Source organism: Amblyomma maculatum, chromosome 11 (genome assembly GCF_055883805.1).
Source record: "Amblyomma maculatum isolate TAMU_Amacu chromosome 11, ASM5588380v1, whole genome shotgun sequence".
NCBI lineage: Eukaryota > Metazoa > Arthropoda > Arachnida > Ixodida > Ixodidae > Amblyomma > Amblyomma maculatum.
In genome coordinates, this window is record NC_139354.1 from 9,808,381 (window position 1) to 9,827,300 (window position 18,920).

General features: G+C 43.0%; 1 protein-coding gene across 1 annotated transcript; it reads right to left on the reverse strand.

Moving 5' to 3' along the window:
• Window positions 1-1,927: 1,927 nt before the first annotated feature.
• Cdc37 (cell division cycle protein 37) lies at window positions 1,928-18,920 on the reverse strand. The gene is made up of 11 exons (XM_084584055.1): window positions 18,796-18,920; window positions 13,833-13,966; window positions 11,668-11,815; window positions 9,303-9,353; window positions 7,741-7,806; window positions 6,937-7,095; window positions 6,624-6,739; window positions 5,803-5,923; window positions 5,504-5,572; window positions 3,484-3,708; window positions 1,928-2,381 (listed from the first exon to the last, which is right to left on the reverse strand). Exons 1-10 carry the CDS (start codon window positions 18,826-18,828, stop codon window positions 3,526-3,528), a joined length of 1,080 nt encoding a protein of 359 aa, XP_084440181.1. The 5' UTR covers window positions 18,829-18,920; the 3' UTR covers window positions 1,928-2,381; window positions 3,484-3,525.

Genomic DNA, 18,920 nt, shown 5'->3' on the forward strand with positions numbered 1-18,920 from the left:
GCGCGGCACTGCCCAGACCAGCCGTCGCCGAACTGTCCCCTCTCATTCCTTCCGCGCGGGGCTTGAAAACATCACGCGGCAAACGGCCAAGGGTGATGCGATCGTCTTCGGGGAAAGCACTTTCCTGTGCGTGGTGCAGAGTTCGATATATCGAACGACCGGTGAAATTGAGTTTGATATATGACGCGGCTTTCCTATACTTTTACATGGATTTTCAAGGAGATATTTTGTGAGTTCGATATAACCAAAATTCGATATAACCGGGCTCGACTGCATTTGCCTTGCACCAATTACGTCTTTTCGCCGTTGTTTACCTGTGATAAGAACATGTTATCATATTCGAAACAAAATCTACTACCGCATTCAAACTGACAACGTAATTCACATTTGTCAGCCTCTGGGATCTCTTGCGCGTCACGTGATTTGTAGTTGCGAGTCTCGGCCATATCGGCTGTAGCGGCGATACCTGTTCTCCTGTTCTTCGTCTTTACTACCTTACACAGCTCTGTTTTCAGCAAGAGCGGCTTTTTGTAACCAGGAACTAGCATTCTATCAATGCAAGCCCACTCCATTTTTCTCTTTAGTGTCCCTTTAAGGGGGGGATGCAGGGCTAAAATTGAAATATACATAAAAAAAAGTGCTTTAAATTTTTGTTTTAGATTGTGCATGCATTAATCTTCTTACCAAGTTTGTCGTCTGCATAGTAGAAATATTAAAATTCTATTTTTTTTTTATTTGTGAAATGGGGACAATCGCCACAGAATGTGCTGATGAACGCTGATTCAATATTCAGCCACATAGCAGGCAAGAAACTAAACACTGAGTATATCCCAAAATTAAAACGCTTCTTTCTTGCGCTGTCTAGCCATAAAGGACCTGCGACCGAGAGAACAGTGAACAGCTAAAAAAAAAAGGGAAAGAAAAGACAAAATTTGGTGCGTGGCAAGAGCAGATTGGCTGGTAAACCAAAATAGAAGCTGGGATTGAGTAAAAGGCGGCACATAACCTTTGAACTCTCTTTTAATGGGAGCTTAGTTAGCCAAAGTGCTCGACAAGCTGCAGATAGAAAACCACGCCAAGCAAGCAACCAAGGAAGGCATTTTGCAAGCGCAGAAAAGGGCGCTCGACAGCTGTAAAAAATGGAGCAACTCGAAGCAATTGCCACACAGCAGTGTTGTGTCGAAAAGGACGACCCAACGTATGCACCAGGCCACTTTGATTTATTAATTTAGGCCCTAAATCTGAATATCATGTTCCAAAACCTTTGAGCTCATATTTCTCAGTTCGCATTTTTTGCAAGAGCACAGCCATTTGGAAAATTACCACTTCCAAACTCTTCTGCCAAAGGCTGCTTTCAGCATGGTTTCTGGACTAAAGTTTTATTGAGAACAAGACAAGGTACTTCTTGGATTCCTAATTATTCTAGGGCATCAAATATGCGACGTAACATGACGGGTGAAAAAAAGTTCGTTTTCGAAGTGCTCACATTTTTACAAAAATGCTGTAAAGAACCTGCAATATTTGGCCTTATCCAGGACAATGAACTACCTATGTAAGCAAAAATGGTTAGTACATTTTTATGATTTCTGAAATCCTAAGACTCGTTATAACAGCTACTTTTTTTGTTTGTGCTAAGGTGATGAAACTTCAAATACATTCTAATAAAAGAAAGATACGCCATCCCTGAAAATTTTACCAAAAAAGGTGTAACAGTTCAAAAGCTGAACATATAGCCCTGCATCCCCTAAGGTCGCAAAAGTTTTGTCAAAAAAGTTTCCTGCGAGATCTCTTGTGCTGACGTCCAGGCCAAGTATGGTAAGCCGAGTTGGTATATGTAGCAATAGTTGCCAAGTGGCGGCATCCAACATCTCAACATAACGTTGCTGTGCCACAGTTTATTTTGGAAAAAACTTTTAACAAAAACATAACGTTGCTGTGCCACAGTTTATTTCGGAAAAAACTTTTAACAAAAGTTTACACATTTTGACAGCTTATCACTAAAATATGTCGATGACGGGTGAAAATTTGCACTTTAATTTGTGGGTAGTTCCGCAGTAGGCACACAGTTCCACAAGCATCACATACTTTTCTGGCTACTCGCATACACCTCTTTTTTTTTTTTCTTGACTTGCTCAATTCTTTCCTTCTACAAAAACCAAATCTTCAAGGCTAAAATACAACACAGCGTGTTAGCAGCAAAATAGGAAAACAAGGGAAAAACGTTAATACTTCCTATGTACATTGCAAAGGCGCGCAGAAGTGAACAAAGAAATCTGTGTCCTTGTATTGAAGTATTTCACCAGATGTATCAATGCGACAGTTTTCTGTACGTGCAATTTTTTTTTTTTTTCCTTGCAGTTATTCACTCTCTGTGGCCATGCCTGCAAAATGAAAAACGGTATATATACATCACCAATGCTGTCATAAAATTATAATTGCTGTAACAATAATTTGCACTAGGGTAGCAGATACAGCATCAATTTGCACTAGGGTAGTCTTGAAATGCACCTAGACCATAAATTAATAAATAAGAGCAATTATGTTCCAGCCTGCAAAATTCTAAGCTTTATTAAATCTTAAGTGTTTGGCTCCAAAGTGAAATGTATTACCATGGAAAGTACTAATTCATTTTTTTTTCTGATATACTATGGAGTCTTCTGCTATGCAATATTTTTGTATATGTATTTCTATTGTGTGTGTCTTTTTACACTTGGATCTTTGTTTTTTACTTTAGAACTGATTGTATGCTTTTGCTTCCACTTTTTGCATTTTTTTTTTATGTTTATGTTTGCAATGAACCCCCCTATGATAATGCCCAGACAGTTGCCTGGCCTTCTCTAGAGCACTTTTTCTGTTTATCCTTCTCTAAAGCACTTTTTCTGTTTGTCAATGTTAACGAATAAATAGTAATTACCTAACTTTTTAATTTTGCCTTAAGAAACAAAGCACAAATTGAAAACTTGCAGGTCACCTTGAAAAACAGCTGGCAGCAGTGTTTCCACCAAGGTGCAATTTATGCAGGTTGATTTATTAGCCCTCAAAAGAAAGCTACCACATGACCAGCTGCTGGCTCATATTTCATACGTGCAAAGTAAAACCTGGGAGAGTGCTCTAGAGAGAAGCGAGTTCTGCTCGATGAGACATGTTTCTGGATGTTCAAGTGGGTCGAATCTCTCTTTTTTTATCGCGACTTATCACTTAAGATGGGAAAAAAGCAACTTTACGTAAATATCACCTTCGCGCCAACATTTTAGTCAGCCGTTCTTTTTTCAAGACTGCACTGAGACTTTGTTCCTGAAGCCAATAACTGAAAAGCTGGCTAATTAGTCCACTAATTCAAGAATAAAAATAGCCAATAGCCCTCGGTTGCCTTCATCAGGCTGGGGCACATTGTAATTATTTAAAAACCTCGGTTGTGTTTAGATCAGACAACCGGCATACGCACTATCAATGCACCCTGCCTGTTCTACCAAGGATGCTCACCCGATTCAATGCACATCACTGGCATCGTTCTCCTCCGCCACTCTACTCGGCTCCCGATGTCTCTGAAGAGGCTTCCCCTCCTTCGGCAGCGGCCTTTGCATCAGGCACCCAGAGGCCGGAGTCTACGCACCGCTTCATGTGGTACCTGGCCTCCTCCTCGGGCATGGTGGCAATCACCTCCTTCAGCATCTCCAGGTCCCGCGACTCAAAGCACTTTTGCAGCGACTGCACAATCAAACTTTTTTGCATCAAACGTGGATTTGGTCACAATAGTACGATTCGAACATTTTCTCTCTGAAGGTTGCGTTGTACACTGAGTGGAATTTATTTGTAGTTTCAGGTTCAAATTGCATTTGGAACATGCTGATGGCAGATCCCCACGCTGTGCAAGACAGATGTTTGCCTTTTGATGTCGCGAAGCACAGAAATTCGGACACACAAGATCGCAAAAACTTCTGCAAGCCTCTTTTCTTGGGCTTTGATAGCACCATGACTTCAAATACACGAGAATTTTAACCTAAATTACACCTGACCATAAATGTAAGCAGCAGCAACTGCAACAGCAAACATGAAATGCAACCAGCCAGCCCTAGCTAGTACTTTGGCTTTCGCTTGATTTGACTTTGATCGGTTGAACAGCCGATTACCCAATGGTGGCAGTGAAGCCCTTGATGGTGATGCTGGCGATTACAGTGCAGCTGTTGGAAGATATAGAGCAGTGGTCGTACAATCGGAAAGCTCAGTGAAAAATCAGGAGGGTTGGCAAGTGTCCTGCAGTCACTCTGGACTTTTAGCGAATTGCGGAAAACTGAAGTATGCCATAATGGGCAGCCTCTGATAGTCGTCACGCCTCATGTTGTGCACATGTTGGAGCTGCATGGGTAACAGTGTGCCGTGTAATCAACCCTTGACAAGGAGTCGTAGCACAATCGTTTGCTACGGAAAGGCGAGACAAGTGCATTTCCATATGGCCCAGACCTGACTTCTGCAGTCACTTTTTTGCACATCAGGGTCATTGGAGTAAGTAGGTCTGAAGTAAACAAAATCGCACTGTAAACTCAGCGCCTCTAAAATGTATGGGAAGCATTAGCAGCAAGCTGAAATTATATCTATTTGAATTAACCTAGAAATTATGGGGGACACTTAAGCTTAGTGTTTAAAGGTATGACGCAGTAACAAAGTAAACCCCACTTTAACCAAACCTTATGAATGTGCCTAAGTGCCCTAGGGGAAGCATGAATTTAAATGCACTGGCAGGCTGATTCTCATATCGTCCTCCCATATGAAAGGAGAGACCCGAGTTCGCAGCCCCTGCCAAAAGTCTAGGTTCAGTCAGAGCTCAGCCATGTCAGCTGCCAGCTGATGCTTGCCAGTGCCAGGCTGGTTCTCGCTAGCAACGCCAACGCCGGATTTTCTGGTGATCGAGGTCTTTAATGCTATCGTGCTATAATGCAAATTGTCCAACTCTGAATCATCGTCAGTCTGGTGCAGCTACGTACTTAAAGCGAGTTCATTTTCCCATTCAAGCTAGGACATCAAATCGAGTGTTCCCTCTATAAACCATGCTACTGCCTTCCAGTTTCTTAATGTTACCTCTGTCATTTTTCTCCATAGCCATGCTGTAGTGTTCACAATTTCAAACCTCCTACCTGGTAGCAGTAAGCTACCCAAGATGCAAGACGCTCAGAGCAATGACATTAATCACTGCATCAACATCATCATTTGCTCCTAGTATTAAAACACCCCGCCCAAGGAGCTGAAATGACAGGAAATAAGGAAACGGCTACAGTATAGCCCCGCCATTTACTCGCAGGAGCTGCATTAGACAAGAAATAAAATTACGAATTAATTGTCAATGGTGCAAATACCACGCGGTGATCCACGTTACTTTTAGACACCATCTAATCCCCCCCCCCCCCCCCCCCACACACACACACAAAGAAAATATGTGATGAAAACATTTTTCTCAGTTTCTCAAGCTGGCCTCAGCTTCCTTTGTTTTTAAGGCGGTGGGGCTCACCTCGGGCAATGTCTCAAACACCTCGACCGGATCCAGACCGCCAGGTCCTAGCCTTTCCTGCCGCTCTTTCTGCATGGTTTTCGAAAATCACAACCAAGAAACAAGGTCAGACTTTTTTTTTTCTTCTCCCTGCTCAGTCAGTGAAGCCAGACGCAAACAACTCACAAACCATGCTACAAAGTTTGCCTCAATGTGCAAACTTATCAACGTGCAAAAAACATGTTTCTTTAAATTTTAATTTGTTTTCAGTCAAGGGTGCACTGCGCACATGCAGCATCAAAGTGGCAATGATCTCTAACCTCTTCAATCTCCTTCACTGCTTCCTCCAGCTTCTCCCGTGCCCTGAGCTGGACACGCTCCTTGAAACCCTTCAGCTCATCCTCGAAGGCATCTTTGTACTGCTGGTCGGCCATCTGGATTCTGAGGGAAAGTAAAGGGGGGGAATCAGTGTGCTCTCTTGAAACCACCTTTCAAAACTGCAGTACAGGGTCAACTTGTACACGAAAGCAGGCGAAAACCTAGGGAAATGGCCAGCGTTGCACTTCGAACCACAGTCTGACACCTGTGATTACAAGTCAGGAAAGCGTTATTATGTTTCCTTCACCAACCATATTGATTAGGGAAGAGCATCTACCAGTATGTGTCAGAGTCAGTACTTACGACCACTTGTTTAGTACCTTGTAGAAGGAATAAAAACCCCTCACGATGGCGGAATCTACCTCTCGTCTATCTTGAGTAGGGTCGGGATGGGGAAACCTGGCTTGGGGGACAGGGAACCCAAAAAGCAGCCTCACATTAGGGGACCTGACTCAGAAGTCTGAGACCCGGCAAAGGCCTTGCGGTTGTTGGAATGCACTTGAAAGCCAAGTGCCCATCCTCTAAGGAGGCCTGAAAGGGAGCTCGACTCAATCGGAAAAATCATTTGGCCAATAACCTCCCTGTCCCCATTCTCTCCCCATTCATCAACACATTCCCTTTTCCTTAGTCCCACCCCCTTCCACTACTTCCCAGGGAAGATTTCCCTGGGCCCGTTGCCCTGGCTGTGGGTCGCTGTAGTAGCAAACCCTGTTAAAATAATTTACATTTTTCATCTACGGGTGCACACCAAACGTGCACTTACCGTGTAAAGAAGGAGGAAATGCAGGAACGGGGGTCCACTTCGAGCTGCTTGCCCAACTCCAGGATGTACTGGATGCAGATGCACTGGTGAGCAATGTGCGCCATCAGGTCGTGTTTCTGCACGGGAAAATGTCAAAGGTCACAGTGTGAAACACCTAAGTGCTTGACCTGCAGCCAACCTCATTTCCCACTTTTACAGGGAGCAAGTACTGACGGACATGCTGAACAGCCACTAGAGCAGGCAGAATGGATATGTGGATGGAGAGATGACAGAGGAAGAGCAGAAACAGAGGATGACATAGGCCCTTGCTTACCTCATCCATCTCGAGCCTGATGCACCACAGTACCAGGTAGTTGGCCGTGTACTCGCACGCAAGGTGTGGGTATTCAAGGAGGAAGCGCCGGCTGTCGTCGTACTTCTGCAGCATCCCATACTGCTTCAGCAGGGGCTCATTCTCGGACACATACTTCCTCTGGGGGAAAAGAGCAGCAGACACAAAGATGAAAATGAGGGTGTCGGTCAGCAATGTGCTGGCTTCACTCTAATGCTGGACCGAACAGTCAACATCACCCTGATAAACCAAGCCAGTACGTGTAACGAAAAATGCAATCACACCTATAAAAAACAGCAAAGTGCCTGTCATTCCCCAAAACCTTTCATAACTTCAAAAAAAGAAAGTGGAGTGGAGCTTAAGAGACACTGCCACTATTACTACGTTCACTACAGGTGTTGAGCGTGACCTCTGTGATTACAATTTATTTTTGTTTTTGATTGAAAATGAGAGCCAAATGCCGGGGCATAAAAGCACTGTGTATGGTAGTCATATTATGAAAATATGTGCACATGACCATACAACAAAGAAAAGGTAGAAAAACAGTCACCGATGCAAGTAAACATTAAACACAACCATACTGAGATTTAAAAAAACAAACAAAAACAAAGCAAATGAAGACAATGCTATGCCCAGCTGTAAGTGGACATTGCAAAATTTCTGCGAGCCTTTCGCAGCAATTCGACTTCACTGCTACAGGACGCATTCAACATATTAAAAACTTCACATATTCCTATCTTGTTTGACACAGCCTTCTGCACATGCTTTAGAACATCTAACACTGACCTGCGTCTGTTCCTTCTCTTCCTCAGTCAGGACAACCTCCTCCCTCGGTTCTGGCTTGTTCAAGACCTGGAAAGAGAGATCAGGACCGATTCTCTTCCTTCTTCTCGCAAACTTTGTTCCGATATCAGTTGAAGCGTCAAGTGCACAGTGCGCAAAATGACACCGGCCTCATTCAATATAGCTCATGTACGCAAAAGGCCAACTAGAAAACGCACACAAAGCAATAATTTTTACATCACTCCTTTTCGCAGAGCAAAAATATTTAAGCTAGCTTCAGTAACAGTGAACATATTGGACACAGAAAAAGACACATCTCCTTTCTGTTCAACTCAGCGCACGCCAAAGAGCAAGAAAAAATAGAGAAAAAGTCTCGAAGGTGTTCCATCCCATCACTTGGGAGCGTCCAATGAGTTGGCGCATCCAGCAAGCCCTGATGACGTCAACAAGAAAAGGGCACACGGAAAGGTGTCGCATTGATCGGTTGTGAGTGGTGGCCAGGAGCACTTATTAAAAATTATTTCTAAATTCCATGCAGAGCTTTTAAATTTGAATCAATACCTGAAAAAGACCACCTCTCTGGATTTCTTGCATTATAATATTATTGCGAGTACTGTTTAAGGAGCTCTTCAATTCCCCTGTGTTTGATCAACAAGAAGTGAGAAAAGGGATCTGTCAGAAACAGAATGCAAAACTAATCAAGGGAAGCGAGGATTACCATTTCCCCGGATACTATATGAAACAGCAGCCAGTACTGTGAGCTCCCGTCAATACAAAGTTGTTGGGGCTTTGGAAATGGTTCAATTGAATATGCTTTCACTGAAGCAGAAAGCACAAAAACAGCATGTTTACCAGTCAAGTGACTGAATAAGTACTGTAATCTCACATGAACAACAACAATAAAAAAGTGCTCAGCTTTTCAACTTTCTAAATCATGCTGCTGAAAGCTAGTTCAGTAAGCTGTGTGACTTATCCAAGCACTCTGTTCGTGCGATGTTTGACAGCTAAAATCATTCCCAGACAAAACGCCCAAGTAGCGGCAGCCCTGTCGAACTAGCTGCAGGATTTCGCTTGCACAGCACAGCATGTTTCAAAGGTGCTACCACAGACGGCGCAGTCTTTGAAACGGATGTTACCGAGAACTCTCTGAAGATCACTGCCGTCAAGCTTAAGTTTTTGTAGCACCTCCCATAATGGACTATAGGGGGCGGCATCCTCCACAGCAATTTCCATTATATTGCAAGCCCTAAAGCAGTTAGCAACAGTCTCCTGCTTCATGCGACCCTATGCTCACAAAACTCCCAAGAAAGCTGGCACAACAATGCGTGCTTCAACTTCAAAGTCTACTAGTCGCTTCAAGAAATCCATCACTGCCAGTGCTTATAACAGCGATGACCACCAAAGTGACGCAAGCGGGGGTTGTGAAATGTAAAAACTATGCACTTTACGGACAAATGAAAGTGAGAGGAATCTGACTGCAAATTCAACACCTAAAAACGAACTCCGATTGTTGAAACACCTAATGGTACACGTTTCTGCAATGAGCAAAATGCCAGACAACTCACCGTTTTGGTGAAACCTTCTTTGCTGATTGTGTCAACATTCCATGGTGCCAGCTAAATGAGGAAATAAACAAATGTTTCAGTAAACCAACATAGCTTCAATAACTTAACAAGTATAATGCACGCACAAATAAAAGGAATGTCTGCGACATTTCCTACTGCAGTTATTGTCTGCATAATCTCGTATGTGCAGATACCCACAAATATATAAAAATCTACAGATAGCAAAGTGCGTAACCTGTCGAGTAAAATATTTTTTCTGCACTCACTTGCGAAATTTTTATGATGGGGCCAAACTCTCAAACACGGCAACTGGCCTGATCATGATGATGATTAATAACAATGTAATAGGCTTTTAAAGGCAAGGCAAAACTGTGTAAATAAGAGGCAAGAAAAAGTGAACAAATTAGGCACGAATGTTGCTGGCATAAACCGTTTTTACAAGCAAACTTCAATGGCATCAGGCACTTTTTTCATATAGAAATCTCCAATGTTACAATCACAGTACTATTCACATATTCAATCTCAAATTTCTTGCAAACACTAAATAGTACATCTTTTGGTGGCAAGTGCTTGTCCACAGAGGCGCAACGATGTAATTATAAAAAATGAAAACAAAATATAGATGGAGTTGCTTAAGCCCCATTCGTTTTGACGTGCTTCTCTAGAATGCAATGAAAGCATATAGCATTGTTGTTTCTTTTTTCGTTTCTTCACTGTGATCCTGTACTTTTTCTTTTCCCCGTTACTCTCTTGGAGTGCTACCACTACAGCCAAGTCTGAACCTGCGAAGCACCCAGTAGAGAAATGTGACGGGCACTCAGAAACGCTGCCGGCTGAAGGAATCTGGCTGGAACCGCAAACAGAAGAGGTTAAAAGTGATGTGGGAAGTGCAATGTCAAAATCTGCGTGCACTGGAATTTAAAAAAAGACGGCAGTTTGACAGCACATAATACGTAAGCACCACCGCTCAAGTGCGAGCACCATCTCCACCTTGCACCAAAAACTTAAAACACCAGGCCAGATGCAGTTGCAGTGAGGAGGTCATTCTCTTTCTTTTCATGTCTAAATGTCCACATAGAGGGTAAAAGTAGTAGGACTCGATTTTTTTTTTTTAATTTTATTCATGATAATATATTACAAACAATTAGAATTTTTCAAAGTAACACCCTTTCACATTGCTGTCTAGCTCCCTTGTCACGGCCTGTTGAACCGCCTCCACTGATGTGTGATACTTCCCCTTGAGTGTCGATTTTATTTTTGGGAATAGAAAAAAGCCGGATGGGGCCAAGTCAGGGCTGCAGGGGGGATAAGGCAGCCTTGCCACCTTGTGCTGGGCAAGATACTCCACTACGCGGAATGCAGTGTGGCTCGGCGCGTTGTCATGGTGCAGCCGCCAATTGTTGGCGATGGCTGGCAGACTTCGCAGTCTTTAAGGACTTCCATGTAAAAGGCTGTATTAACTGTTTGCCCCGGTGGTACGAAATCTTTGTGGATGACTCCATGTCGATCAAAAAAGCAAATGAGCATGGACTTTTGCTTGGATTCGCTCATTCGCGCTTTCTTGGGGGTGTGGGGAAGGGGTGTGCCATTCTGAGCTCTGTCACTTGCTCTCCGAGTCGTATACAAGCACCCACGTCTCGTCACAGGTCACTATACGTTGTCCAAAAAATCGGAGTCCTGATTCACATGAAGAAGATTCTGGCAGATCGCTTTCCGGTTGGCCTTTTGCTTCTCTGAAAACAAGCGCAGCACCAACTTCGCGCACACTTTCCTAACGGCTAAGTTTTCTGTCGCGATCTCGAAAACTTAGGTTTGAGGAATGCTCAAATTATCAACAATCATTCTGATACTCATCCTACGATCATCGTTCATAAAATTTTGTACTCACGACTCATCTTTGTTGATATTGTTGGTCTAAGGGCATCCCGAGCAGTCGTCGTCTTCCACTCTTTCCTGACCTTCTCGAAACAGCTTGTGCCGCTCAAAAACACCTGATCTACCCACTCAGCATCACTGTAGACCTGCTTAAGCATGTCATGAGTCTCTTTGCCCGTTTTCCCAAACTTTAAACAAAGCTTGATCACATATTGCTGATTCAGCAAACGCTCCATGATTCTCCGTCACGAGGCACTTCAACAGGGGTTCACAGTACAAGGGACCTGCTCTCTTCAACAGCCGAGAGCCAACTGCCAATTTTTCCCAGCGTTTCCAACACCCCCCTTCACCAACTCTTCAGCATAGACTGCCTCTCGTCCTCCGATTCGCCCAGGAAAAAACCAGTTCCACTACTTTCAGAACAGACTCTGCACACACCGGAGCACAGGTCTTCATACCAACACCTATAGTCATCTTTGGTACACCTCACCTTCTCCTTTTTGTCCAGCGCCTCCTGTTCCTTGCGCAACTCTTTGTCTTTCCTCTCGAGCTTGGCAACATCTCGCTTTGCCTGTTCCAGGTCCTTGCCCGTCTTGCCCTCGCACCGTTTTCGGGCTTCCAGCAGCAACTTGTCATTCCTGCAGAGAACACATCGCCACGAGAAGAGGAGTCATCAAAGCAGAGCTTCAAATCGCTCCTTTGCGGCTTTTTCTTAACTACTTCAGTGCCATCTGACTAGACATTTATTTAGGTTTTACGCAATTAAAGGTATGATTTGGTCTGTGGGGTTTACCGTCTCAAAGCGAACCAAGCTATGAGAGACACCGTAGTGGAGAGTTCCAGAGATTTCAAACATTTGCGTTTCTTTAATGTGCACTGACTAGAGTACTGCATGGGCTCGGGCCGGCCCGAAAGCCCGGCTAGCAAAAGCGGAAGATGTACAGAGAAGGTAGTTGGGCAGTTCCTTGCATGATAGCCATTAAATCCAACTCTAGCAACCAACAAGCCCAAATAAGAGCCTTGGTAGTCTCTCGCTTTTTCAGTAAAAAAGGAATACTTCATGCAGTCTTTTGAAAATCTTTTTTCTTCCATGTGCTTCGAATTCTTGTTCCACATTATTCGGAATGTGGACTCTGTTATATACCGTTGGATGTCAATCAAAACTAGGTCATTTATGATGGAATAAAAAAGAGTTAAGCTTTTTTTTTTCACGTTAACTGTTCATTCTTAAGGAGTCTGCGCAGACTGACTGCCGGCCCTAGGCCGGGCCAAGTCTTTGTAGTGCGGGACTGGTAGTGCGGGCCCAGGCCGGGCCCGGGCTTGCAGCCGTGGACCCAGACTGGACTGTGGCTTCAAGCAATGGGCTCGGGCCGGCACGTGCGCTGTGCAGTGCTCTAGCACTGACACAGCGCACGTGTGCCTTCCTTTTCGCCGCCATCAAAAACCGGCCATAGCGGTTGGGATTCGATCCCACATCCTTGGGCACAGCAGTCGAGTGCCCTAACCATGCACCCCCACGGCAGGGCCACAATAGAAGTTTTTCATACAAAGAAGACGGTGTGGGAATATGTGGCCACTTCAAGCTTGCTTTGTGACTTGAGCGGCACAGATGGCTTTTGTGGCATGGTTATACCAATGTTGGTTGACACTAGAAGATAGGTGAATCATACTATGTAGCTGAACCAAATTATAAGTGAGCACTTTTTAGTTAGGGGCTTAACTGCAATTTCAGACTTGTTCGTAGGTGACCAACAGTAACTGCGCTACAGTGCTGTAGACGATTACATTTCCAAAACAAAACTGAAATGTCTATTACTAATGAGCAGCTCCAAACATGATATTGTAACCAAGCACTAATTATATCACAATTAAAAAGCATTAGAACCAAGTTAACCAGCTCGCTAGTTAACATGATTTACCGGCATTCTGCCATCTATAAAAATTGGACTCGGGCTATGAGGTACGCAGCAGTGGAGAGCTGCAAATAATTTCGACCACCTGGGGCTCTTTAACTTGTAGAGACAATGCCCCACACATCGTGCTTTGCCTCCATCAAAACATGATCACCATGGATGGGATCAATTCTGCATCTCCCCCACCAGTAGTTGACTGCCCTAACCACTCAGCCACTAAAAGAGGTTTTTAAAATAACAGAGGCCGACTTCATTAAAACACTTGGTACATACTTCTAACTCATCTATTTCATCACAATTTGACAGTTTTAAATAAACAAGCTAACTTGAAGGAAGCATAGCAGTTTAAAGGGAAAAAAACGAAAACACTACAGTAGGCTTGGCCACAGTAGGCACGACAGCTACCAATGAGCATATTTTGATACCTCATAACCGCCGAGAAGAGTATTCCACTTGAATGTAGTGCTGGGATACACAAACCAAAGTCAAAGGCTGGTTTTCCCAAACATTTCGTCCCAGATAACTGAGCATGAGGCGAGGGAAAGTTAGTTTCCATTAAAGAGAGAGTTAAGAGTTGAGCAGTGGCATCGATACTTCTCCTACAGCATAAGGCTACCAGTGGGTTACTCTTTTTAAGCTTTTTTTCCTTTGTTTGAGAGGACAAATAAAATGAGTTACCTGACCTTTGCTGGGATGAGATTTCACCATGCTATGAGGCAAAGGAGGAAAAAACGAGGCTCACCTGGCCTTTTTCTTGTTGAAATCTTCACGCTCCTTCTTCATCTCATTCATCCGTTCGACACGGGCCTGGTGCCGCCAGCGAAACAGGCTAGGGGTGTCAATGTTGGGATGCGTGTCATCCTCATCGTCCGACACCTGTGTGCATCAGCCATTCAGCATTATACCCCTGTCACACGGACAGTTTCGATCCTCATTGATCTCGATCTGCATTGAGTTCAATGCAGATCGAGGTTGTCACACGGCCACTTTCAACTGGAATCGAGCTCGAGCCTGCTTGACTTCAAGCTGTTTCCTGAATTGATCTTGAGATTTCAAGCACACTCGAAAGCGGTCGTCGACACCATCGTAGTGCACACGAGGAAACTTTCTCAATGCTCATTGAAAACGCCCGTGTAGCATGGGATGCTTCAATCCTTCTTGAAAACTTCAATGCAGATCGAGTTCAATGAGGATCGAAAGTGACCGTGTGAGAGAGGTATTAGGCAACACCGGTAAACAACAAAATCACACGTGAACAGTCGAATCTCAATAATTGAAACTTAAAGCGGACACCAAAGGTTTGTTTCAATTGTGCACTGTTCAAATTGAACAGCTGTGTGTATTGCAAGAAAGAGCAGTATATAATATAAAATTTGAATTTTTTTCCCCTTATTCATTTTCAGTTTCAACAGCCCAAAAATGGCTGTGATGTTACATGTATGTTGAGGTCATGTGAGGAGCACAAAAACTGTAGACTGGTCACTGCTTTACTTCACTTTAATTAGCACCAATTGTTGCTAAAGCTTGCCTAAAAGTTAAAATAACAAAAATTCATCACAAATGTGGCCAAAGCGTATCTATGATGTCACTCATGGCTGTCATTTGGCGGCTGAAACCAAAACTGCAGAAGAAATTATTTAGCTGGTGTACGTGAATGCATTCCACATTGAAATTCATGGACACTACTGTCTGGCACATCAAAAAAAAAAAAAAAATACGCATAAAAAATTTTGATGCAACTTCTGAAATGGAAGTGCTTTGTATGCAATTGGGGTTGATAAGACCAATGACTCAAACTGAATTATTGAGTCGACCATATGAGGTATGTAAGCTCAAACAAGCACTGTCTTTGAAAATATGAGCAGCTACTGAAAGAGAAATTAGGTCTTCACATGCTAACTTCATTCTCTTGCAATTGACTACAGCATTTTACCAGTGGTAACACAGCCTGCTGCTCAGACTAGCAACACATCCCATGACCACAATTACACATACGGCGCAAAAATGTGACATGCAAACCCATTGATGATTGAATTTTTCAAAAACGGGCATCACTGCAACCCATTTGTCACTTTGTCGAGTCATGTTAGAGGCATTACCTGGTCATGCATTTAAAATCACTGAAATGTACAATTATTAAAAACCAAATGTTCCACTGTGTTCCTTCTATTAGCTCCATTAATACCCCATGTATGTACAAAAACTGAGCTAGCATCATCAAAATAAGTGTACAACTCAGTTTATGTGGCGGCAGTTTGTCACATCTGCCTAAACTGAAATCAATGTGCAGTTGTCTAGGCCCTCCTTACGTCTCTTAAACGCATCCTACAGTTTCCTTCATACGTGGAGCTTTGAGATGCTACATAATGAGGTCCATCTATATGATAAAGGTAGTTACATTCATTCTATACATCCTCACATTTACATATCGCATTTTATCTCTCTAACTTAGCATGACCACACGATGCACCACTACTGCCAGTGGTCACGTTATTTTAACTTATAAAGGGGTAAAAAGTTTAACACAAGCTCAAGAGATGATCACATCACTGCCGGCTGCACAATCAACAGATGAGTTTCCCATTTATTGAAGAGCATTCCTGCTGTAATCAGCTTTGTCCAGTTACGGATTGAACACACAGTATTACATGCAAGAATTATAAATTCAGTTCATCCATTTTTCGACATGGAGATGTCAGTTTCGTTACTAGCATGTTGACACATCCTACAGCAAAAAATAGTCGAGCAAAGTGCCTTGACAAAGACTACCTAAGAATGACACAATTCTATTATTCGTTTGCTTTGGTTTATGGGGTTTCACATCTCAAAGCAACTAAGGCTATGAGAAATGCTGTAGTGGAGGGTTCTAGAAATTTCAATCACCTTTAATTTCAATTCCACAATACACCGGCACCTCCATCGAAAAGCGGCTGCCACAGCCGGTTTTAAAAACAGGTCCTTGACTTCAGTAGTCGAGCGCCCTAACCCCTCAGCCAGTGTGGCAGGGTGAAATTCTATTTCAATGCTAAGCATTAAGCGGGTATGTTTTCAAAGTCGTGTCACCAGAAGTCTGTGGGCAGGACTACATTAGAAAGAAACGAGTGATAAAAAAACGAATTATTGCACTAGGTAGAGGATGAAAAAAAAAATCGCTTGGGAAAAAATTTGGTGCATGCACAGTAATTAGTTAATTAATTAGAGCCAATTAAGCCGATCAGGCATCAGGTATGCTGTGTCACCAGTGGCAGGATTAAATTCAAACTAAACGAATGATAAGAAAAAAAATTGTTGCGCTAGATAGAGGATAAAAAAAATCTTGCTGGGGAAAAAAATTTTGATGCATGCAGAGTAATTAATTAATTAGGGTTAATTAAGTCAATCAGACATCATAATAACCGACGGGGTAATGTCAATATCTAAAGTGAGTCACATGGTACCCAACTTCCATGGGGAGTTACGTCATAGTGTGACGTCACAAACCGGAAATCCTTTCTTTTTCTTCTTCTTCCGTGTCTCTTCTTTCTTCTATTAGGAATTGTTACGCAGTCCCCCAATGCGAGTGCCACAGTGATCTCAAACATTTTGTACAAGTATCTACCCAATGACTAAAATAAATCTTTTAGATCAATACGTGATAATAAATAAAGATTAAAACTACTATCAATTATAAAGCTTTGCGTTTCATGTCCCGATAAGTTCCGACCTTTTCAAAGAAGCTCAGACAAAATTATAGGCATAAGGCGGAATGTCGGTACCTTCTCATATGCTAAGCAAGGACAATAAGGAAACGGAGGAAGCCAGATCTTTTTCATTTTTTTCCAGCACTATGTTCCCACTGTACAGCACCTCTGCCTAGCCATACATCTGCAAGTGAGTGTTAAAGGGACAAGAGCACAAACTGAAGTTCAGGTGCATAGAGCCCCTACGGCAACCTAACAACAAAAAGACCATTTGAACCAAGAATTGACCTTTCGAAGGCTACAAAAGACCACAAAACGAAATGCAGGTGTTGTTGACATCGCTGGCCAATAAAGCAAGTAAAATGCTTGTGATGGCACCCAATTTCAGAGCCCAGACTCCAAGGCTATGCTACATTGTCACTGACTTAAGGACGGCGACAACTAGTCATGCTCAGCATAGACACTGCGAGTCTAAATTGAACAGTGAGAAAATTTTGGAATTTCCAAATACTTCTTTTCCTGACTGAAAGACGGTAACATACCAGAAAAGAGCCTGAGAAACTATTTTTACCAAAAATGGATTTCAATGAACTTGACATCAGTCTCAGAACAAAAACAAAAAAAAAAAAAAAAAAAAAAAAAACTGCCAACACTGGTCCAATTAACTTCCAACCTTCCATAAATGGCTTATCAAAAAACTTTTCAATATTAATCGCTGCTCGTCTCTACCATTTGAAGTCGTCCACAGTTTATTCAGTTATGCAATACTTTTTTACACAGCGATGACGTGGGTCACATTTCGTGTCAATATGAATGCTAGAAACTAACTTTGCTGGGTGTCTGAACTCTTTCGCAATATAAACACGCGGTTCGTTTGAAATGAAGCAGGATTAAATCTCAGCATAGTATGTGGTTTGGCGAACAGCATAGCTTTTGAATCTACTTCGCCATAGCGATTTAGGGCGTTCGCATGGGTTGCTCTGTAAACCAGTTCGAGGAGACGATCGTAAAAGCAGAATGGTCTAGCCATTCAAAGAACACCAGCAGACATCAAAAACAAGAGCGAAAACAACTGGAATAAGTACTGGTTCTGTGTTCGCGAAACTTCCAGTTACATCCTCTCCTTCCAGTGTACTAGTAAGCAATGCGCGAGTGGGGACGTATAATTTTGCGCTACCTAAGTGTCTTTTTTTGTTTTTTTAACGCTGAGCAACAACCGAACCTAATTTAGGTGATTATCTAAGTCAATGTTCATTCACTGTGACGCGAGGTGGGTAGCAAAGGATTTCTCAGCGGAGGCGATTGACAGCCAGAAGACGGTGAGTTCACGAATATCACGAACGACGGACAGGTAACTAAAAACTGAAAACTGTAGTCTACGAACTAGACTCAACAGAACTCCTAACAGGGTCGCAACTTCAGACCCGGAAACATGAAAGACCTTAAACTACCAAAGCTTGACGAACGGTCGCCACTGTAAACATACATCAATGCAAGCGAGAAAACCGTTACATCCATCAAAGTCAGTCAAATAACAGAACTATAGTGCCTAGTATACTCTAGGTCTAGGTATTATAACAGAACAGGCTGCTAACTCAAAAGCAGGTTGCATTTCTTTAGTAATTTAATATCATTTCAACGATAACAGCGTACGTTCCAAGAATCGAAAAGGGTACTTTTGTGCGGCATTTTCAGTCCGCGCCAACCCAGTCTAGCTCGAATCATCAATTTATCTAGCCTTGACATCCAAAAGTGGCTGATTCTCGACACGTGGGACAATTTCTATTTCAGGCCGAACGCTTGCGCAGGCAAATAGTCAACGATCGGACCTTTCGAACATATATTCTAGAAGGATCTACGCAGGATCAGTTTGGGTTTCTGCTGGCACACGTGTCTAGACCAACCTATGAAACTTGAAGACGATCTGCATGCATTAATAAAATTACGCTAGCCTCTCTGTCCTTTCGTGAGCGTTGTTGGTTCGCGCGGCTCAGTTTAACAACAAAAACGATATTAATCACTTACCTCGATTGTTTTCCACTTGCTGTAGTCCACCATCTTGAACCTCACTGACCCAAGTTGCTTACCAATGCCGTGCCTTGCGGCCAATATTAGCCGGCGTGATCGATACGCGCAAACAGCAAGAAAGC